Source organism: Catharus ustulatus, chromosome 12 (genome assembly GCF_009819885.2).
Source record: "Catharus ustulatus isolate bCatUst1 chromosome 12, bCatUst1.pri.v2, whole genome shotgun sequence".
Lineage (NCBI taxonomy): Eukaryota > Metazoa > Chordata > Aves > Passeriformes > Turdidae > Catharus > Catharus ustulatus.
In genome coordinates, this window is record NC_046232.1 from 9,202,000 (window position 1) to 9,224,904 (window position 22,905).

The following is a 22,905-nucleotide window of genomic DNA, read 5'->3' on the forward strand; positions in this document are numbered from 1 at the left end:
TACCAGGCATGCTGGAATATGAAAGTCTTCAAGGAATTTCTGGCTTGAAACCTACGGGGTTCCGTAAACGTTCTTCTAGCATAGATGACACGGATACCTACACTATGACCTCTATCTTGCAGCAGCTCAGCTATTTTTATAGCACTATGTGTCAGAATGGCTTGGACTCTGAGCTCCTAAAGCAGGCAGTGAAGCAGCTTTTCTTTCTGATTGGAGCTGTCACCCTCAATAGTCTCTTCCTCCGCAAGGACATGTGCTCCTGTAGAAAAGGAATGCAGATAAGGTAAAGCCAGTAAAGCTTCAACAAGCTTGAGAATGAATTGTTAACACTTGTATGTAATGGTCTTTACCTCTAAAGTCACTGGATATTCTGTTACCCTTCTGCTGGAAATAGCCAATTGTTTTTACTTCTTTTGGAAAGCAAGTCTTTGTATTTTGGGCTGAGCTTCCTCAACATGACAACTATAAATTGTTCTTTCCATGGAAACACTAGTCGAGGAAAAGGCAGAGAAAATTACAGTCTGAAGCTTAAAGTCAGACATGGTTAGGATTCTTTCCATGCTAGCTCATCTGTGATGTGACCAACAGTATTTTTAATTCTTTCTTACTGTAGTGAACAGGTGCAGTCCCAGGGCTGGCAGAGATACAAAAGCTGACTTGCATGTTTCCTGCTCCATGATGAGACAGGCACTGAGACAGAGCCTTGCAGGGTGCAGATGGAGCATCATCTCTCTTGTTGCAAGCATCAAGGAAACATGCTCCTAATTGTTTTACAGAAGAAACTGTCCATTTATTTTCCATTAGTCAGTCTGCTCACTCAGGTGAAGGAAAATCAGTAAAATCCTGGCCCAGCTGGGAACATTATTAGAAGAAAGCTGGTCATCAGTTATAAGCCTGGCCCTGCTTTGAAGCAGGAAAAATTGTTCTTATTTCCTGTACACACTCAGTTGTAAAGAAATGTTTTAATGCCATATACTGGCATCATCTACTGCACTGTATGTCAGTAATTTTCTGGAAACAAAAGCTAAACTAGTATCTTACTTTTTATTACCCAAGTTTTAGGAAATAATGAAGAAAAAATAAAAACTGGAATGGAACAAGGATTTAATTTGTAGTTCAATTTTATTTTTATGGTCTGCAGGTGTTGTTTTTAACTTGAAATGTATTAATTTGAACACAACATTAGAAGAGTGTTTCTTCTTTAGCAGTGTTCAAAGTAACTTGGTCCTCAAGGGGAACCTGATATTTCTGTTCTTTGTTCATGTTTTAATCCAGATGTAATATCAGCTACCTGGAAGAATGGCTTAAGGACAAGAATCTTCAAAGCAGCAATGCCAAAGAAACTTTGGAGCCCCTGTCTCAAGCAGCCTGGCTCCTTCAGGTTAAAAAGATCACAGATGATGATGCCAAGGAAATATGTGAACACTGCACATCTCTTTCTACTGTGCAGGTAATGAATCATCTATTTTCTTCTGGCAGCACTGATTGCAGAAACTTAACTATCTAAAATTATTTGTTGCAAAAAGCCATTGGACTTTCATTTCATAAAAGTAGCATTCCTCAGCATTCCACATCATCACTTGTTAAATTGAAATTTTAACTCCTTATTCCTGATTGTTTTGAGCATTTTAACTGCTCCCATGGTGAATGCTTCCCTGTTTTGTTTTTTAGTATGTGAGAAGGGTCTTTTTTATTGTTTCCCTTAATCAATTCAGCTTTTTCTACATCTCCTTGATCTGCTGACACCTCTGGAAATGAGTCACAGCAATCACCATATATGTAACAACTCAATAGGTGACAAGTCAAAATTCTCTCTTTACTGTAAAATGTTTTACTGAAACTAATTCAATATCAGTAAGAATGTAATAATAATGCTTTCTTCTTTTTGTCTTCACCCTTCTTATGACACACTAAAATAGTCTTTTGTAATTTGAGCAGATAGTTAAGATCCTGAACTCATACACTCCGATAGATGACTTTGAGAAAAGAGTGACTCCATCATTTGTTCGGAAAGTCCAGGTGAGAGCTGCAACTGCTGCTTCTGATGTTCAGCTTACAGCATAGTCATACAGATGGGTCTTGGTGCTTTATAGTTGCACTTGACCTTTACATCACATTACTGCTAAGTTGCTCATCTTCTAAACACTTGAAAGTGATGCAAGCAAATCTGCCTAACATAATGGAAAAGCACGATTTGCAATGGGAAGAAAGCATTGTTCTGGTTTTGCTTTGATTCTTAATTCAATGTTTTCACACTCTGTTCTGATTTCAGGCTATGCTGAACAACCGGGAGGACGTTCCACAGCTCATGCTTGATACCAAGCATCTCTTTCAAGTGACGTTTCCTTTCAGCCCCTCTCCACATGCTTTGGAACTGATACAAGTCCCCAGCAGCTTCAAACTTGGCTTTCTCACGAGGGTTTAATAAAACCAGTGAATTGGTATTTCCTCAGAGACTCTCTAAAGGCAGCAGACTTTCATGGTTTGTTTCACCAGCTGGTGGATAGTATGGCAGCGTGCAGTGAATTAAGCTGTTAAAAACTTGTTCTTTGGTCAAGACTTGAACAATAGCAGTAATTTTTACTTATTTCCTTCTCCCTTTTCTTACTCTTCTTCCTTCATTTAAATCCCACAAGAATAACATTATATCATCACCTGGACACAAAACTTACCATACAGTTTTTAGTCCAAACCTGACATGAAAAGCATTTATCTGACAAGTTTGCATTGCTGCCCTGTCAGCAGCAGTCAGAGGGGGAAACTGCCATGTGATAGATGTTACTGCTTTACAATTTTCTTTGCTTTCACTTCCTGTAACAAGAGGGGTTTCTTCCTTCCCAAGGCAATCTATTCTTTGCCTTGATATACTGGATCTGCTTGAGACTGGCTTTCACCTTTCTGTGAGCAGGGGAACTGAGATCAATCTCAGCGAATGGCTGTTACAAACCCACAGTGTCTATTTGCAGGCAGGCTGGCTTGGCTGAGTGCTTGCATTGCAATTCAGGCACTCTGCACAGCTCTTGGGCCAGAGCAAGAACTCAGGTGCTCTTCTTGGAGACAGGTTTCAGTTTTGTTCTCTACAGTGACAAGTTTGGATTCAATCTAAGTTGTTGTAAAAGGAAAGTTAGATACAAAATTCATGCTATGATCCAGGTTTGAATTACAAGCTTGTTTCTGTGAAAGACAGGAGTCATCTCCTGGTTTGGGTTCCATCTGCAGTGCAGTGTATTTCAGAATATTCACTGGGTATGCACACATCACCTTTCTGCCTTTCTCATTTTGCTGGTTTTCCTCCCCCAGTCCAGAGACTGAATAGGAGCAGATGCAACAACTGTGGTCTGGTGTTAATAATAAACCAAGCTTAATTCCTTACATTTCACCTATGCTTACATAATTTCAGTTGCAGGATCCTTAAATGCAGAAATGGTCTCCTTTCTGTTTTGTTAAGCCTTCTCCCTGTGGTCAGGGAGTAAAACAGTAACTTTATTTAGTTCTGGACCCTGCCAGAACAACAGGGGAAACAGCATTAACCTCACCACAAGGGTGACTGTCCTTAAATAGGTAACTAGTGCTGGGTTTCTAGCTACTCTGTTAGCATAGTTATTAAAATCAAGTACTAAAGCTCTCAAATAGTTACAGGATTATAATGAATTGAGGTAGTTTAAGGAACAATTTGATTTAATTATTATTAATACAGTGTTAGTAATTGCCTAATTTCACAAACAGTCTGTAAGCATAAAGAGGGAATCTTTCTTGCTGTTTAGTGTTCTTGGTGCTTACCATGTACAGTGTCATATTTCTCATGACATCCACAGAGATACAGTCAAAATATATGAAGGAAATGTTTTGTGTTTTGTTCAATAACAATACAAGCTGTACAAAAATAACACATATAGGTAGACTAGTATTTTAACATATTAAATAAAGTCATTTTAAATAAATTTGTAGTTCTTTGTGTAATGCAATAGTTATGTTTTCAGTATGGAATCATTTGAAAGAAGTTGGAACAATGTGAACATTTGTGAGTGCTGTCAGTCTTGTACTGCACCATAAACATTCATTTATTTAGTTGCTTTGCTGTAACATTGTGTATCTTCCTGTCAGCATTGTGTGCTGTCCTTGGCTCCTCATGAATTTCTGGAAATAGTTTAATGGAAGCAACTTTCATTGCTGCAAGTTGTGCACAGCCTTTTTTTGCAGCTCCTGGAGCTGTGTGTCTGTTACCTGGGCTGATGTGAGGAAAATAAATCACAGCCCACTCTTGCATCCACATCACAGAGAAGTGTCAAGGTGTGTGTGCTGTTATGACAAAAATTGTTGATCAAGGGAAACTGTTCTGACAATTTGATGCCTTGTTACTTTGAGAGCTTTGTGTGGAGCGTGCTATGAATGCTGTGTATGCAAACAACAAGGTATATTTTTAAAACAAAGTTTAAAATTATCCAGCTTACTGTATGCTCTCAGAAACTTGTCTTGCTTTTGCTGATACTAATGCCTTCAGCCAGAATTTAAGTGCAAAATTCTTATTGTTCTCTGTTATTCTTCTGATTATAAGAGGCAGTTTTAGTGAAGGCAGATACATGAAAGAGGCGTTACTGAGGTTTAACTTTCCAAGAATGATGCTAAAGGAGAAGGTATTTCATTCAAATGGGAAAGTGTTGATCCTTACTGCAGTGGGAAAGCACTGAAATGGCTTATGGAAAGATGTGTAAGATGCTTTTGGCATTTTTGGATGTGTTTAGACATGTGACTTCTGCAATTTCTGGGAATAGAGCTCAGCAGCACAGGTGGTCCCTTTCAGTTCTGTGCTCCCATAACATTCTAATGGAAAATGATTAGGAGTGGTTACTTTTACCCAAGTCTGTGCTGGGCTGAGATTTCGTTCTTTTTTCCCTCATTTTACCTCAGATCCCCTTGACTACCAAATGTGAAATCTAACAGCATGAATTCAGCGCCTTCCACAGAGTCCTAACAGTAGATGTGACCTTCAGCACTTCTTAAATTTTTCAGACATGTTTTCATAAATTTCCCCAAATTTTTTTCAAAGACTGCAAGAAAAGCAGCAATTTTTAATCCTATTGGCTTTAAATTTATTGTCTTAGAACAGGAGAATACCTTAGAACAGGTAAAAGTATAACCAAGGAAGAACCACCATGGACACTAATCAATTTGTTAGATTTGTAAATTTTTTAAAGAATATGAGATAAACTTCATATTGGCAGTACTGTTTGTCAGAATACCAAGTAGATAGTTGGAAAAATCAGTTGTCAGTCACCTCCCCAATAAATTTCAACTTTAATATTTGTTAACAAGCAAATAATTGTTTATAAACAAACCATCAAAATCCTGCTGTATGGTAAGGTCTGGCTTGCCTAATAGTTTCTGTTCTTTATTCTGTGTTCTAAAAGAGGGCAGTTAAAATAAAGTTATCATCAGTAATCCCCAGTAACTGATCTGAGGTGATGCAACTGGAGAGGCTGAGCTTTAAATACCTTTAAGTAGAATTAATAGGAAGGTTGTCTTTCTGCATTGGCAGCTGCTCAGGGCTTACTTAGTCATCCTGAGAATCTCCAGGTTCTTGCTCTCTGGAAAGGTGGGTAATTTTTTTTTATTATTATTTTACAACAAGATTCATTGTACAGAATTTCTCTGTAATAACACATTTCTTAGTGATTCACCATTTTAAATTTTCTAGTGTAACTTTAAAAACCTAGTAAGATTAACATTTCAGGCTACATTGCTAGAAGTTGTAATGGGTATAGATCTTTTTGCTTTAAATATCTTTGTAAAATTGTCATAGTGATGGATTTGTATACTATCTTGGGAGTAATACTGCTTTTTAATTATTCAGAATTTTAATGGCTTCTCTTGTAGTATAAAATGTGTCATATCTCATCTGAAGTAAAATACTGATGGCAGATAGAATTTCTCCTGTACTCCAGCAAATTCTCATATTTTATCAAAGATTAATTCTGCCCAGAGTATTTATTCCAAGCCTAATTGATCATTGTCAAAAGTGTCTGGAGCTACTGATGACATTTTGTTCAAATAAGAGCAGTGATCCCTCAGGGAACCACTAATTCTGTAAGAACCTTGGAATAACAGGTTACTCAGTTGTGAATGTCCAGTTTTAAGGATTAGGAGAGCTGAGCTCAGGCACTGCAGTCATTTCACAGCAATACCTGCACAGAGAAGCTCCCTGGAAAGGGTGGCAGCTTGTGGGCTCAGCTTCACATTTGCAAAATAATACATTAAAAGCTTCAGGCCATATTTGCTGCTTTTCATCAAGTGGAATATAAAGCTCCTTGACTGTTGACTGAAATCTCCATGCAAATTTGAAATTATTACACAGCAGTTCCTTCCAGGACAGATTTCCTCCCACATGCTTTGGGATGAAGTCATGCATCCCCTGGAGACAACAGCAAAACTTTTATTGACTTAAGAGTGGGCAGGATTTCTGAGTTTATTATCTTACTTTTCAGATAGTCCACTGAAATACATAAGAATAAACAGCAGAATGGAGATGGGTACATGGAGTAAAGTTTGGTTTGATTTTTGTATAACGTCCAGCCAGACAAATTCTAAAATGTCTTACTTTCTTTTGTTCCATTTAAATCTCTCTTGCAATAACTACTTCTGATTGTTTACCACAAATTCATTTTTATGTACAAGTCTAAATAATGTTAAAAACTTCCATTTCTAGAAGAGGTGAAAGGTCCCATTTTCCCTATGAAAAATGTACAGAGAAAAATGACACTGCAAAATTATTCTCAATTGTTTGTCTGACTCTCAAGTAGTTTTTAATACTCTGTTGGTGATAGTGCTTTGATCTTAGAGATGCCTGGCTTGAGAACAGAAGTGGATTTGTAATGAGCTGTCAGTGTGCTTGAAGCATCAATTTCTGCTCAAACAGCATATTGGTCATATTTGTAGCTGCTGAGCAAATCCTAGGTCATCTTTTCAGCTTTAAAAATAGAGCATAGTAATGACTATTTTATAATGCAGTGGAAAAACAAAATTTATTGATCAGTGTAGGTTTCTCAGAAGTCCAGCTGTTGCTGTGGATTTCTGGTTATTGTCTGCTGGCAGTGGCTAAGTACAAATTACAAGTACTTTCCCACATGTAGTGAACCCATATGCACAGCAAATATGCTAATGGTGTAAATATATATTTTGCTTTATGTTGTTCTTCATTAAAAAGACTCTGCTGAGCACATGACTGTGTTGTATACAGTGACAGTTCATCCAGCTCGAGAGATTAGTCACAGAGAGAGATTATCCAGCCTGCAGATGTCTATGTCCAGCCTGGGCTGCCTTGGCTGGCACAGCAGTGCTGGGAGCTTAGTTCTGGACTGGAATGCATGCTTTCCTTCTTCTCTTTCAGCTCCCGTGATCCATCAAGATGGACCAGACCTTTTTAGCAATTGTGTTTGGTCCCTGCGACAAGTGCTCCAAAAATAAGCCCCTGAGGCCTGTTTCTGTCAAATCAGAGCAACGCAGCTACTGCTCGCTGTGTGTGGAAATGGTAGGTCACTGATTTCATCAGCCACTCTGGGCAGCCTGCAGAAAACGGGAATGTAGCACTGCAGTCTGAAGCTGGACAGCAAATAAGCATTGCTAGGCACTTGGACTGCCACACAAACACTCTGCAGGTGTTCCCACAAACCTACAAGGGAGGGGGCCCCCGGGTTCAAGGATACTTCTTGTGATTCTTGATTGGAAAATGGCCACGAGCTTTCTACCCTGGGTACCACACTTGCTGTGCAAATGTTATGTGCCCATCTCTTCTCTGAGATACATGTGGGCTCTGCTTGGCCTATGATCCTGTTTCCCATTTGCCTTTGAAAGAACAACAACCACAAAAAAAATATTAAATCAACACAACAAAGTCACTCACTAGAGACGGGATATGGCATTCACCTGGTCTGTCTCAGACACCAGTGAAGGGCTGTCACAAACTCCTTCATGCCCACATTTCCCACTCTGACCAGGCTGTCTCCTAGGCGTGGGTGACAACTGGAAGTTGCTACAATGAGGATAAGGTGGGAAGAAGTTTCAGAGCAGTGGAATGTCTTTTGTTGGAGGCTTTCTAAGCTCCAGCAATTAGTGGTGAGGTGATATCCCACTCTCCTGGTAGGGAGCACTGTTCATCACAGTGGGGTTTTTTAAGGTGAAATACACAGCTGAGGTCATGAACCTATGTGGCTATTGAAGAGCTGGCCTCCAAAACTCCTTTTGTAAACTTCTGAATTTTGCTGTCCAGCTTGCAGTAGTTTTATCTTCCTAAACCATTGTGTATTATCAGTTGGAGAAGACATCCATCACTGTTTCCTCCCCAGAAGTGTTCTCTACTGTAACTGAGTGGGGTCCAACAGTTTGTTGTATTTGAGTGTCAGATGAAATGATCTCTGCAGAAATGCTAAAAGGCTTAGCAAGCTGTGTTTACATTACACTGTTGTACAGGCAGATGAGAGCACTGATTTGGAGGTGTAGGTGGTACATGTGCACAATTTGCTGGCTGACACAGCACATTCTCATGCATTACTTTGTTTAGGAGGAAATTTAGATGTAATGACTGTAAGACAAAAGACAGTCCCTTCCCAGTTTATTTGCTTCTCCTGACTTTGAAATTGCTGCTTTGTTCAGGTCCTTGGCCAACAGCCTTCTTGGCTATTTATTCAGTAAATTTTTGCATGACTTGATAAATGCATGCTGGAATTGCAGGAAACTGGCTGTTTGTTATTTACAGTTCCTGCAACTTTCTCCCTGTTATTGGCAGTGTGGACGTCAGACTCTCAGCAGCTGGAACAGCTGGTGGGTGGAAGCAGGCTGAGACTTCAGGAAGAATTTGATCAGTACCTAACAGCCTGTTAGGCTTCCTATTGGAACTGCAAGGGGGTCTGGGCTTACTGGTAGATCTGCCTTTAGCTTGGTTTGTGTTTTCTAAAAAATTTAAAAGCAAATATTTGGAACACAGAGAGCTCTTTGCACAGAAATACACACGAGTAGGAAAATTCCATCCTTGACTTCTAAATTTTTTTTTCAGAGCTGGGGGTATGCTTTGGCTTACATCAAAATGCACAATACATCCTTTGCCACAGTTCTGTCTGTGGATGCACGTGCCTATTGTGGTGTCTAACTGCCTGATCTGTGCCCATGCAACTCCTAATTTCAGTCCAGCAGATGCACACATGCATTTTCATCAGCCAGTCCTGGTGATTTCCCCAAAAACAACATATGTCAAGGGGTAACAGAATTAGAAATTGCTGATTCCCAGTGTTGACATCATCCTACTTCAATTGTTTCCCTTTAGACAAAATAATCTTCTTCCTCTAGGGTTTTGCCTGCTTTGGAGTTTGGTGCTAATCAGTAGAAACTCAATGTTTGCTGGTTTATTTTCACCATAAAATTACCTTACAATTTGAAAAGAGATCAGCTGGTGAATTAGTGAGAAAGGAAACTTATTTTAAAGGCCTGACTTTTGAGGTAGGCAACAATTTGTTATACGCTGTTAGATCCTTCATTTTCCCCAGTGTTTTTATTACCAGAGCAGGATCAACTTTCTTCCATGGATCTCCATCACTCATCACTGCAATCTGGTGTATTTGCTATGTGTGGCATCCATTGATGGAGTATTATGGTATCATCTAAATTAATTCAGCCCATTTTATTTAAGGCTCCTAATTTGCCTTACTCTAACCTGCATTTTTGCATGGTTAGCTAATGATTGCATGGGCATTTAAGCAGGAGTTGGCCAGATGAACTAAATATTTTTTTCTTTTTAATTTTTTTTCAAACCAATGAAATACACATTATGTATCACACACTTCTACAACTCTCTCTCTTCAGAAGAGGCTTCCCTGTCACCTCATGGCTCTGCTGACCCCATCATATCAGGATGAGTATCATGTATCAGCCTGCACTTGTGCAGTTCCCAAAGACTCTCACCTTCTGTGCTATTCTTTGTAGACTTTTTAATCCCATTCCACAAGGCAGTGAGACTGTTCACATCAGTGAGGCAAGAAACTGGATTTTTTTCACTGTTAGAGCTATGCTGACTGTCTGACACATAGGTGTTATCTGTGCCAAATTCCTGAGAGCTGAGGAGTTCCTATCAAGTCAAAGAAATTTTCTTCCACCTTTTGTTGGATTTAACTTCTGGGCTTCTCCACACTATCAGGTGTCAGAAATAAGGCATTTGTTGTAGATTAGAATCCTTCAAAAATGAAGTTTCTTCTTCAGAATCTTCCTCTGCTAGTCCCCCAGGACACAGCTGCATTATTGAATTTAATATAATTTTTTGGACCTGAAGATAACACACAGGAAGAAGCTTTCTGTCACTTTCCTGCTACAAGATCTTTAGGTTTCTCAGGGGTTTCTTTTTCCTATTCTTTTGATATCACTTTAAAAATTCTCAGTTTTTATTTCCTTGGCACAGTCTGTGCTGGAAGGCATTTCCACTATGCTGATTACTCTTGGGGGTTTGAAGGATGTTCCTTTATCCAGCACGTGTGAACCCATAGCTTATACCACCTACCTTTTGTTTTGTGATTCCGAACACAACTGGATGGATGAGTTCAGGGCTGCTACGTGGCCATCAGACTGGTTAGGTTTGGTCACACCAGTTTCTGTGGACAGTGAGAAGACTGGAAATAGATCCACTGCATTTAATTCTATAGGAAAGTAACCTGGCTTCTGCCTGCAGAGCCATTGACTGAAAGGGATCTTGTGGACATGACCAGACCAAGGCCCGAGTTCAGCTCCAGAGTGATGGTGAAGAGCTCAGCAGCTCTGCCTGTGCATCCCAGCTGGACAGCAACACTTCTAAAACCAGTGTGGGAAGGGACTTTTATTTTCTCTGAAACCCACACTTTGTCCAGGATGTGCCCAGAGTACAAACAACAGCTGCAAACAAGCATTTTCTTATCTTCCTCTGCAATCTTGGCACATCCCCAGGTTGAACAATAGCCCCTGGATTGTCTATTTTCTGGATAAAGGGAAATAATGGGAGTCAATTTGCACAGTTACTCCTTGTAGATCAAGGACAATTCTGTAATAAGGAGACATTTTCAAGGAATTCCCAGGGAACAAAAAGCCATGGTTCTTTCTCTGGAAGCTTTCATATGAGCAGAACCCAAAGAACTGAGCCCCTGGGTTCACACCACATCAAGTGGAGGGCTGTTTATTCCCTCTTTGGGATTTTGGGAACTGCTCTTTTCCAACAACTGGAACACCACAGACTCTAATGTGCATAGCTGAGAGCAGGAGAAAAGGGTAGCTTTCTAAAGAATAGGTGGAAAAAAAGGAAAGAAACCCTGATAACACCAAATTTAAATATCAGGAATTCAAAGCCTAGTAGAGGGAAGTTTTCACCACTGCATCTGTCCTGCTGGCACAGGAACTGGGCCAGAGACCTGCATAGCTGATTGGGCCAGTACCCTCTACCCACAGGAGTTTAAGGGAATGATGGAGATAAGATGGGACTTGGTAAGCCTGGACAAGATCGTTTTACCAATCTGATATTTTAAAATGCCACTGGGGTGACTGATGGCTTTTATTTTCTTCTTTACCGCACATTGTGCAACTAGTACAAACAAGTTTAGGTATGCAGCAGAAAAAGCCATTGGCATGTGTTTCTGGGGAAATGAAGCCTTTGGGCTGTGAAGAGGGTTTGGGATATGTGTAGGTGTAGGGCAGGATGTGGGGCTGGTCCCAGCTGCCGGCCTGGAGAGCACTGGGATGCCAGAGTGGGCAGGACAGGGGATACAGGAGTGACAGGACCAGGGATACAGGAACAGGCAGGATAGCAGATGCTGGAGCAGCAGGACAGGAGATACAGGAGTGGCAGGAGCAGGGATGGTGGATGGGGCAGGATATGGGATATAGGAGCGGCAGGAGCAGGGATGCTGGATGGGGCAGGATAAGGGATGCAGGAGCGGCAGGAGCAGGGATGCTGAATGGGGCAGGATATGGGATGCAGGAGCAGCAGGAGCAGGGATGCTGGAGTAGCAGGACAGGAGATGCAGGAGGGGGCAGGATAAGGGATACAGGAGCGGCAGGAGCAGGGATGCTGGATGGGGCAGGATGTGGGATACAGGAGTGGCAGGAGCAGGGATGCTGGATGGGGCAGGATAAGGGATGCAGGAGCGGCAGGAGCAGGGATGCTGGAGTAGCAGGACAGGAGATGCAGGAGGGGGCAGGATAAGGGATACAGGAGCGGCAGGAGCAGGGATGCTGGATGGGGCAGGATAAGGGATGCAGGAGCGGGGATGCTGGATGGGGCAGGATAAGGGATGCAGGAGCGGGGATGCTGGATGGGGCAGGATGTGGGATACAGGAGTGGCAGGAGCAGGGATGCTGGACGGGGCCGGATAAGGGATGCAGGAGCGGCAGGAGCAGGATGCCGGTCCCCGCGGTGTGCGTGCTCAGGACTGCCCTGGACGTCAGCGGGAGGGGAGGGGGAGCCCGGGCCGGCTCCGGCGCCGTTGCTGAGGCAGCAGGAGCCGCGGCAGCATCCCCGGGAGCCGGGCTGGCAAACTCCTCCTCCCTCCCGCTCTCATCGCCGCTCTCCCCGCTTCCTTTGCAAAGATGGCAACCGAGGGGCTGCACGAGAACGAGACCCTGGCATCGCTGAAGAGCGAGGCCGAGAGCCTGAAGGGCAAGCTGGAGGAGGAGCGGGCCAAGCTGCACGACGTGGAGCGTGAGTGGGGCGGGGGCGGCCGCAGGGCCGGGAGCGCGGCCGGGCCTGGCCGAGCGGGGCCGGGGGGCCGGAGCGGGGCCGGGGCCGGGCTGGACACGCCTGCCCAGGGCCGGACACCGCCGTGCCGTGCCCGTGGGGTGCGGGCAGGGCCGTGGGGCCGGGCAGGGCCCCGCACATCCCCGGCCCCGCGGCGCTCCGGCCCGGCCCGGCCCGGCCCGGCGGGGAGCCTGGTACTGCCCTGAGATACACTCGGTACTGCCCTGAAACAAAACCCTCAGTACTGCCCTGAGACACCCTCGGTACTGCCCTGAGACAAACACCCTCGGTACTGCCCTGAGACACCCTCGGTACTGCCCTGAAACACCCTCGGTACTGCCCTGAGACATCCTCGGTACTGCCCTGAGACATCCTCGGTACTGCCCTGAGACACCCTCGGTACTGCCCTGAGACATCCTCGGTACTGCCCTGAGACATCCTCGGTACTGCCCTGAGACACCCTCGGTACTGCCCTGAGACATCCTCGGTACTGCCCTGAGACATCCTCGGTACTGCCCTGAGACATCCTCGGTACTGCCCTGAGACAAACACCCTCGGTACTGCCCTGAGACACCCTCGGTACTGCCCTGAGATACACTCGGTACTGCCCTGAGACACCCTCGGTACTGCCCTGAGACATCCTCGGTACTGCCCTGAGACACCCTCGGTACTGCCCTGAGACACCCTCGGTACTGCCCTGAGATACACTCGGTACTGCCCTGAGACATCCTCGGTACTGCCCTGAGACACCCTCGGTACTGCCCTGAGACATCCTCGGTACTGCCCTGAGACACCCTCGGTACTGCCCTGAAACACCCTCGGTACTGCCCTGAAACACCCTCGGTACTGCCCTGAGACACCCTCGGTACTGCCCGGGGTTCCCCTCATCTTTGGATGCAGTGTCAGGAGCCACGATGAGCCCCAGCCATGTGGAAGTTGGTGGGAATTTGCTCTAATGAGGCCGGGATTTCACCCGAGCTGTGGAGCGGCTTAAAAAGGAGCATTGTTTCCCAAAGCAGCTCCTGTGCCCCCTTGCAGGAACACAAGTTGCAGGGATGCAGTGCTGATTCAGAGGGGTGAGTCAGTGCTGGAGCTGTCAGTGTGTAACTCACCGTTCCCAGCTGCAGCTCCAGGATCCAGGGATAGCCCAGCAGAAATGATGGACAGAGCTCTGCCCGACCCTCCCCCCGTCCGCTTCCCCATTCAGGATAAAGCAGCTGACCTTACCTTAATGGAGCTTTTCAAATAGGTGTCACAAGTTCTGAGATATAAAAAATACTTTTATTATCATTATTTCATTTCATAATTACAATGATACATTGCAGAGGGTTTTTTGGTGTTTGGTTTTTTTAAGTTACTGCTTCATCTGAAATCACTCTATTAGAAATATAGTGGGTCATTAAAACTTTTCTCTCATGTGTTTTGATGCCTTAAGCATTGAAAAAGAATCTGAGCTTGTATCCAGTGACTTAGTTGGTAGCGTTTTGTAAGAATGAGGGACTGAAAAACACTTTTGATTTTCTGGTTGGGAAGGATTACAAAATATATATATATATATTCTGGAATAAATAGAGAACTTGCTTGTCCAAGTTAGACAGTCATGTTATGTGAATGTCCTGTTAATTGTTAAACAAATGGAGACGTCCTCATTACAGAAACATTGCCATAAATCATCATATGCCTATAGTATCATTTCTGTGTCAGAAGTGGCAGGGTCTTGGCTTAACAGACCTCCTGAGCATAATCTTAAACCCATTTTTGCTCAGTTTTACCTATGATTGCAGTGATGCTTTAACTGTGTGTGCTATTGATAGTAATTTTTTTTTATATATAAAATCTGTAAATTTCCATTGGAAAGATGTTTGCAAAGCCATTACAGCATTTCTAAAACAAAAAGCATTATGCTGCTGTAGAACAATGCTCCCTTATGATAGATCATTGATTAGGTATCAGAGCTTTTTGCACTTGTATTATTCCCAAGTGCAGTTTCTGCAGAGTTTGCTAGTTTCAGAATAAGACATCATTTCTGGTTTCTGCTTGGTTGGTTGTTTGGGGTTTTTTTCCCTAATCTAAAATGGTATCTTCTGCATTTTTTTGCTCGGATCATGACTTTCCCTCTGTGGTTCCCAAAACAAATAGCTGGCTGAAATAGGATTGCCCTTATTTGTTCAATTGGTTCTGAGCAGCAGCTCTCAAAAATGTGAATAGAAAAAGGAAATGCCAAACATGCATTTGATTTGCAGTCTTATAATTTTAAGGAGTCAATTCAAGAGCTTAAAATTTTAAGTGCAGGCAAAAGTTTGTTCTGTGTGTGTGATCCATTAATTTTTAAAACCAGAGAGACCACTAGACCCAACACAAGAAAGATCAAAGGCCCAAGAGTATCTGCATCAATTCCACACCTCCTGTTCAGGCCAAACAATATTTTTAAGAAAAATACGCAGTTTTATCTGGACCTCTGTAAAACTACTCAAGCTATTTAGTGGCTTTAGCTGATCTACTTGCCTGAGTGCATGATTTTCCACTATCTTTGAACAATATTGGTGAATGCTTAAAAATAGCTATCTGACTCTCAAAACTGCTAGGCAGGAGCAGGGTTATTATGGCTGTGGTTGGAGATAAGCGTCCTCAGAGAATCAGTGAGGCTAAACCAGACAATTTCACAGACTCTCAGCTGCCTTGACATAATGGAAACAGTTTGTCCATTGTCTGTGAAACATTTGTTTTTTCAGATATATTCTGGACACAAGCATCTTTCCAGCTGCCATAATCACCTCCTGTCCTGTGTTTTCATATCTTTTGGTTGGATCATTTGGCAGGTTTCTATGGGCAGTAGTAGGGGGAATGTATCTTTTCCTCAGTGGGTTTATACGGTACTTTCTGAGAAACTTGCTTCTGATTTATGGACAAATCAGAAGGAATGGTGGACAGTGTTTGTGCCCTGGCTCAGGGAGGCTGATTGAGCAGATATTTCAGCTGAGAACATTATTCTGGCCCCACACACTGTGGGGCTGGTGGCTTTCAACGACAACTCTTGAAAAGGTAATCCACTAGAAATCAGTTTCTGCCTTGGGCAGAAATTGCTTCACTGACCCTGTGCCAGGAAATGATCTGTAAATTCAGGATGCCTGCTGTCTCACTGTCACAGCCCTTCCCAGCCTGTGAGCTTTCTTGCAGCCCCAGAAAAGTGATGAAGGGTGAAGTAACAAGGCAGCTCCTAAGCACCACCTGCCATGGGGGATGTGGAGCTCAGTCTCCAGCAGGGCTGTGAAAAGCTCAAGATTTCCTCTACCAGCTCTTTAAAGCATGTGAGCTTCTCTGTTTATTTCAGAAGTTTGAGTCAAGCATTGTCCCCACAGCCAACAGCAGCTGGATCATCTTAGGTTTTGGTGTGGACAACCACACAACACAGGAAGTGCTGGATCCTATCAACTCCTCTCTAGACAGAGAAATTTTTAATTCTGGTGCCAAGTCTCCAGCCTCAGGATCTCTACTCTGCTGTGGGACTTGAATTAAGTCTCACCCTCCCTGTGTGAAGAGCTGTCCCTGGGTGCTGAGATGTGTCAAGGCTCCACTCAGCTCCACACTGGATGAACATGCTGGAGCAGGGCAAGTAGGTTTCCTCAGATGACCCTTTCTCCCAGACATTTACAGGTGACCCCAGCTTTTGGCATCAGGGTTATATGAGACACCTTTTAGTTGTGTCAGCTGCAGGAATTTTATGTCAAAGTTGGTTTGCACAGAAGAAATGTAAATTTGTTGGATTTTTAAGAATATCAGCTGAAGGTTCTGCTATTAATTGAGATATGAAAGAACTGACTTCTTCTCTAGAGGATACTGCTCAGGGAAGTTGCTTGCCTTGTCCTCTGTTTCCCTCTTTTGTAGAAGGGACATCCCATGGAGTCCTTGATGTCCATAGTTATAGTTGAAAAGTTGGGTAGTGCACTCTTAGAGCAGATGTCCACCTTCCTGCTCACTCAGAGCTGTATCCTGGCCCCTGCTGCTGCTGGCCACCAGAAGGGATGGCACAGCAGGGTCACCAGTGCCAGTACCTGTATCCCACTGCACCACCACAGTGCTGAGAGCCAGCTGCAGCTGGGAGTCACATCCAGAACAACTGCTGGTCCACCTTCAGGCCTGAGGATTTCCCAGTAAAGGGGGGCAGAGGGGTAATCTGTTTTCCAGTTATACTTGGGTGGGATGGTCTGCAAGAGCTTCAGCTGCTACCTCCCTGGAATTCAACCCTGAGTGAATTCATCCTTGTCTTTATCTGGTGAATATGTTCCTATGCCACCCACCTTGGTGTTAGCCACCTGCCAGCTCTGAAGCATTGGCTTGCACCATGGACTCAAACTTCATGGATTAATCCCTCCAGGGGCATTGTAAACAGATATTTTCCAGGGCAGAGCTTTGATGAAGGGCTCTCTAACCATCAGCTGTTTGCAGTTCATCAGGTGGCAGAGCGTGTGGAGGCGCTGGGACAGTTTGTGATGAAGACAAGGAGGACCCTGAAAGGCCATGGAAACAAAGTTCTCTGTATGGACTGGTGCAAAGACAAGAGGAGAATTGTGAGCTCTTCCCAGGTATGCTGTTGGGCAGGTGTTTTTCAAAGGTGCTGTTGAGCAGAATACAAATCTTCTGGCTGTGCTGTGTGCCACTCCTAGCAGATGATATCCGGGATTATTGTAAATGTTTTCAAGATGCCCTGAAAGAAGTTCATTGGCAGTGTATTTTTTCAGAGTGTGTAAATCTAAGCTTTGAATCATTAGTACACCTCTTCTAGCTAATACCCTAAATATTTCCTGTCCAATCATACACAGATTTTCCCATATTCCCTCCTACAATAAAAAAAATAGACTCATGTGAAGCTACATCTATTTCCTTGTTCTTTACAGATTAAATACTCAGCAAAATTTTCAGGTTATGTGTTCAGAGAAAATAATCAGGAAAAGAGAAGAAATATTGATTCTTTTAGAGATTTCTGTGCACAGAAATTTCTTCTGCAGTTTGTATGATTGATATGACCTTGAAAGCCTCAGTCATCCTGCCAAAATTACTGTATTTCATTGGACAGTTTGAGAAACAGTCCTAACACCTGCTCCAGACCAGTCTCATAAGCTGGAGGAGGTAATGAGATAATTACTTTCTAGATCCCCTGGTTCGTCCTGAGCCCAGTATGGCAGTGAGTGAGCTTGTTGCATCTCACAGCTGTTCATTGACCTACATGAAATCTGTCAGGGGTCTCACTTGAGGGATAAAAATAGGCAATCTGCATTGCAAGCCACCTTCACTTACTGTGAGTTTTTACCATTCATGGTGATTTCAACAAAGAGAATAATTTAAATATTTAATGTCACTTTTTTTAAAGTGGTTAAAATGTTGGTGTGCTGATCAGAAAACTGAACAGACATGTTGAAATGCATTTTTTACTCTTATTTTAAGAACTGTGTAAGTCCAGGTACAGAAGCAGTTGTTGCTTGTGTTGCATTTCACTTTCATGATACAGGGAAGATAACAATATTATGTGCATAAGGCAAAGTAGCTGGCATGAGTGCAACTGGTGTACACCAAGTGATTGTGCTGCTCTCTATACAAGGTTCTGTGATGGTTATATGCTGGTTGTATAATGGATAACTGAAGGTTAAGTAAGTGTAATGACAAATAAAGGGAAAATCAGGATCAGACTGGAAAGAGAAGATGAATAAACAGTACAATATCCATAAAGAGTCAAGTGAGGCAAGTGAGGGCTTACAGGTGGCAGGTCGCCTTGTCCATGGCATGTGCTGCAGGTGAAAGGAGTACTCATGAAGCCATTAACAGGGAAGAGAAGAAAAAGAAAAAGAAATTGGTCTTTTAATCAAACATGAGTTGTCTCAGTGAGGAGGAGATCCACTTCTCTTGTGGTATATACAACAGCACTGCTGAGAAGTGTCTCCTTGGTGCTTCACTGTGACCACTGTGCTGTTGTTAAGATGGAGACAAAAGGACAGCAGAGCAGAGAGAGGAAATGAGCAGCAGAGTTTCTCCAAGCTGAGGAGCAGGCTTGCAGCCACATCTCTGGAAGGCCTCAGTTTCTCTTTCTCTGTTCTTTCATTTAGGATGGGAAGGTGATCGTGTGGGATTCCTTCACTACCAACAAAGTAAGTGAAACTTCAGCAAAATTCTGTACCTAGGGCAAATGACAGTGGGATCAGGTGAAGGGCTCACAGGTGTCACTGGAGGCAGTGGGATAGTGGGATAAAATGCGGACTTCCACTAGCACCCAAGAAAAGGAGCCCAGGGTAAGCCACGTCCTTTGACCTGTTTCTGAGCAAAGTCCCTGTCAAGGCACTGGGGTTTGTCGTGGTCTCCAGTGGGAGGCTCTGATCCAACCTCTTTGCTCACAAAGGAGGCAAAGCCCAGCCAGCAAAGCAGGGGAACTTTTCCTGGGCACCCCTGTAACCAGTGTGTGATCACCGGGGATCTTCAGCTGTGGTGTTCACTGTGAAATTGTGCCACTGCTCCTCCAAGGGCTGCTTGGCCTGCCTCATGGCACCCTGCACCACACAGGTGAGGAAAAACTACTTGTTTTTAACTCACTTTTACATGTGCAGCAGTGGAGACCTTTCACAGCACTGGGTGACCCAATAAAACATGCTCTGTGATCAGTTTGGGGCTCATAAATAAGGTGGGAAGTGTCAGAGAAGGACTGGCCATCCTCCTGCTGCTCTGCTGTGTTCTGCAGTCAGGGTTGTTGACTCACCTGTGAGTTGTGGCTGGGGGAAACATCTACACCTTGCACTGACCCTAAGGATGTCCCCCAGAAACACTGAACTTGTTACTCCCACTGTTTTCCTTGCATGGGTGAGAGGAGCAGTGAGGTCCCAGTCTAAATGGCCGCTGTGTTTCAGGAGCACGCCGTGACGATGCCGTGTACCTGGGTGATGGCCTGTGCGTATGCCCCATCTGGATGTGCCATTGCTTGTGGGTAAGTTCCCAGTTGCCACAGCAGCTTACACAGAGAAGCTGAATTTGTTGCAGTGTCCTGGTGGCTTCAGAAGCTGGCAGATAGAAGTTTTGTGTGCTGTGATTGTGGGTGGAAGGTCTATATTCAATGGCTCTGATTCTATTTCCATAATGGCTCGTACATATTATCTCCACTGACTTCAGTGCAATAACATTTATTGTGTAAGCATGGAAAATAATCCTCTTTTAGCATTTATATCATGGGTCAGGAATTCTGCATGCATGCAACTTCCCTTTTCTAGTGTGCTTTTTTATGTTGGATATATTTTCTAAGGGAAAGAGGTTTTAATTGTATTCTTTGCACTCATTATTTTAATGACAGAGGTTTGTCATTAATGATTAGCAGTATTTGAGTAGATCTTGCTAAGATGAGATGGGGAGAAGTAACCCCATCCTTGATAATCTTCTACAAGTTTTCTGAGAGCTCAGGTTTGAAAAAATAAGTTTATATAGGGGAGAAAACAAAGAGATGAAATGTTGGCAAAACATCTTGTAAGAAAGGACTGGGTGGATCAGACCTGCAAAGCAAGCTTGGGTCAAAAGAAAGGAACAAAGGGAGACTTCAGTGTGCAGCTTGCAAGTCTAGAAAGAAGCAGACTGAGACAGAGAATCAGGCTCTGTACTTGTGTGTGGAGAGGAGTCTGGAAACTGTTTTTGACTAGAACCCTAAGAGTGGCAAGCAAGCTCTGTCTTTACACTTGTAGCAGAGACTGGGAGTGCATGTATGCATTGCACCTAATTCTGTATTTCTGTTGTGCTGTCAGTTAAGTGCCACGCACATAGTGTAAGGCACAGAACCAGCAACTGGTGGTGTGCCAGTATCCAGGGATCAGGGTAGGACAGATCTACCACAGCTGTAGGAAAGGGTCAGATACCTTTAGGAAGGGTCCTACCCTTTAGAAATGAGTCCTGGTTCTGACACAGCTTAACTGGTACAACTGTCCAGGAGGAGGACAGCAGCTACAGAGGTCGGTGCTTCTGGTGCCTTTTTTCCAAACTCTTCTAAAGTTTTGTCTTCACACCCACTATTTGCTATGCTGCCTTTTCTATAGGAGCTAGGTCACACTTGTTAGGGTAGGTGTATAATGATGCTGAAGTCCTGATCTTGGCAATGACAGATGTCAGCAGAAAAATGGCAGTTTGGCTGTATGTGAAACGTTAACCCTGAGGTGGCTGCTGTCACCTCCCAGTTTATACTTTCGTGAGGTTTCATTCAGTGCCATTTATAAACTCGATAAGGGTGAAAAATACTGAGGCGCAGCTGTTCAAGTTCTGTAAAGCAGCCAGGCTGGTGAGGCAGCTGGGGCTTCCCTGCACAGGGAGATCCCACACAGCACAATACAGGGAAGTCGGTACTTGTAAGGCTTTGGCAGCACAGCACTGACAGGTGCTGTCCTTCTTATCACCACTCGCCTTTTGTCGTTGCAGTTTTAACCAGTTTTCCTCTCTCTGTTACTGCTATTATTACTCTCTTCAGTGGCCTGGACAACAAGTGTTCTGTGTACCCTCTGACATTTGAAAAAAATGAAAATATGGCTGCAAAGAAGAAATCTGTTGCAATGCACACGAACTACTTGTCTGCCTGCAGCTTCACTAACTCAGACATGCAGGTAAATGCGTTCCCTGCTCACCATCACCTAGCACAGGCTGCACTAGGGTGCAGTGCACATGTCCTTCCTTGCTCCTGGGGCACCCAGGGCCATGTCCTACCCCCACAGGGGCTGCCTGAACACTCTTGCAGGGGGCAATGAAGGTACTGCAAAAGCTGCTGTCAGGAAATGCTTGTCACAGCCCGTGGCCAGGCTGTCCCTGCGAAGGCCTGTGGCTTCTGCGCAGGGAGCTCGCTGGTACCCCTATGTTCTCTGCTCCCCAGTTTGTGCTTTTAGGAGCCCAGATTACTTCAAATAATTAAAACCAGAGTTCAGCCAGGACTGGGTTGGGTGCTGTGCCAGCTGATTGTGACTGTGTTGTTTCCCTGCTTTGTCCCGGACATCTGGCAAAATTTGCTTTTGCTTTCATTCTAAGTATTTTTTATTTGTACCAAGTGGTACAACTGAGTTTGAAGATGGCCCTACAGGGCCGTATCTGTTGTCTCTACATGCAGTGCTGTGTTCCCTCGAGGGAAATGAGTGATGCTGTTCCCATCTCACAGGCAGTGGGGTGGAGCACAGAGGCCCACAAAGGGAGGTGATGCCAAAGCCAGGAACTGAATGCAGATCTTCTGAGACCAAGCCAGCCTTCCTCTCTATAGAATTTCTCAAAGATCTCTTTCTCTAGGAACACAGAAAATTATGAAAGGAGCCAGGATAATCCCCTTGTCCTCTCTGGTTTCTGAATTTAATTAAAGCTCTTCTCAGTGCAGCTCTGCAGCAAAATAAGTGGCAGAACGGAGCATTTTTATAGCTCTTAATGTCATAGAGCTGCTGGAAAGGGAATACCATGTCCCCTTCTTCCAGATATATGGAGCTCTTCTGAAGGAAATATCAGCTCTCATTGCTTCTATTTCAAGACATGTGAAGCAGAGAGTATGTTGTTGTTTGTCGCTCTCTGGTTTCTGTAATGACTCTGAGGTGCTAATTTAAGTCCATTGCTATGGAAACAAATGGTGGAGGTACCCAGCACTCAGGCTTGCTTAGCACTGACCTTCCTGTGCAGGAGCCATGTGGAATTAGAGCAGTCTAAATTAAGTGGAATGTTTTTGATGAGATATAAACCCAGTTTTCTCTTTTCTTGTCTATACCTAAATGTTTTTGAGATTAAATCTGATGGCAGGAAAAATAGCAATTTATTTTTCATAATACAAAGGAAAGAAAAGTTGGGTTGTTTTTTTTTCCGTATTAAATACAGCAAACTTCATTGATATTGAAGGTCATGCATTGTTACTATTATAACAATTCTTAACTGTTGGTAATTATTGTTAAGTCATATCACAGTTGATTAAGGTATTTTATATTTAGTGAGTCAGAAATTTTTCTGAAGTCTTTAAAAAGTTTTCTTGTGATTGTAGGCTTATAAGTGATCATTCATGGCACTGCATGTTATTATTCAAACAAATACAAGCAACAGGTTGGCCAAGCTTCTCTTAGGACACCATTACATAGCAGATCCTGGAGAATCCCAGATTTCTTATATTTTTTCATTTACATAAAGGCCTCAGAATTAAA

General features: G+C 43.5%; 2 protein-coding genes and 1 long non-coding RNA gene across 3 annotated transcripts in view; 2 read left to right on the forward strand and 1 right to left on the reverse strand.

Moving 5' to 3' along the window:
• MYO5C (myosin VC) overlaps nt 1-3,941 on the forward strand; it is a 42,213-nt gene extending 38,272 nt beyond the window's left edge. The window contains exons 38-41 of the mRNA XM_033070464.1: nt 1-283; nt 1,276-1,450; nt 1,939-2,019; nt 2,273-3,941. Coding sequence (XP_032926355.1) covers nt 1-283; nt 1,276-1,450; nt 1,939-2,019; nt 2,273-2,425 — 692 coding nt within the window. The 3' untranslated portion in view covers nt 2,426-3,941. The remainder of the gene's footprint in view (nt 284-1,275; nt 1,451-1,938; nt 2,020-2,272) is intronic.
• LOC117001840 lies at nt 187-14,059 on the reverse strand. Its single transcript, XR_004419136.1, has 3 exons — nt 13,849-14,059; nt 10,538-10,628; nt 187-259 (listed from the first exon to the last, which is right to left on the reverse strand). It is a non-coding gene; the product is annotated as an uncharacterized LOC117001840 (long non-coding RNA).
• Nucleotides 12,433-22,905, forward strand: part of GNB5 (G protein subunit beta 5) — a 22,022-nt gene continuing 11,549 nt past the window's right edge. The window contains exons 1-5 of the mRNA XM_033070463.2: nt 12,433-12,700; nt 17,183-17,319; nt 18,835-18,876; nt 19,627-19,703; nt 21,219-21,351. Of these exons, the coding sequence (XP_032926354.1) occupies nt 12,589-12,700; nt 17,183-17,319; nt 18,835-18,876; nt 19,627-19,703; nt 21,219-21,351 (501 nt within the window). The 5' untranslated portion in view covers nt 12,433-12,588. The remainder of the gene's footprint in view (nt 12,701-17,182; nt 17,320-18,834; nt 18,877-19,626; nt 19,704-21,218; nt 21,352-22,905) is intronic.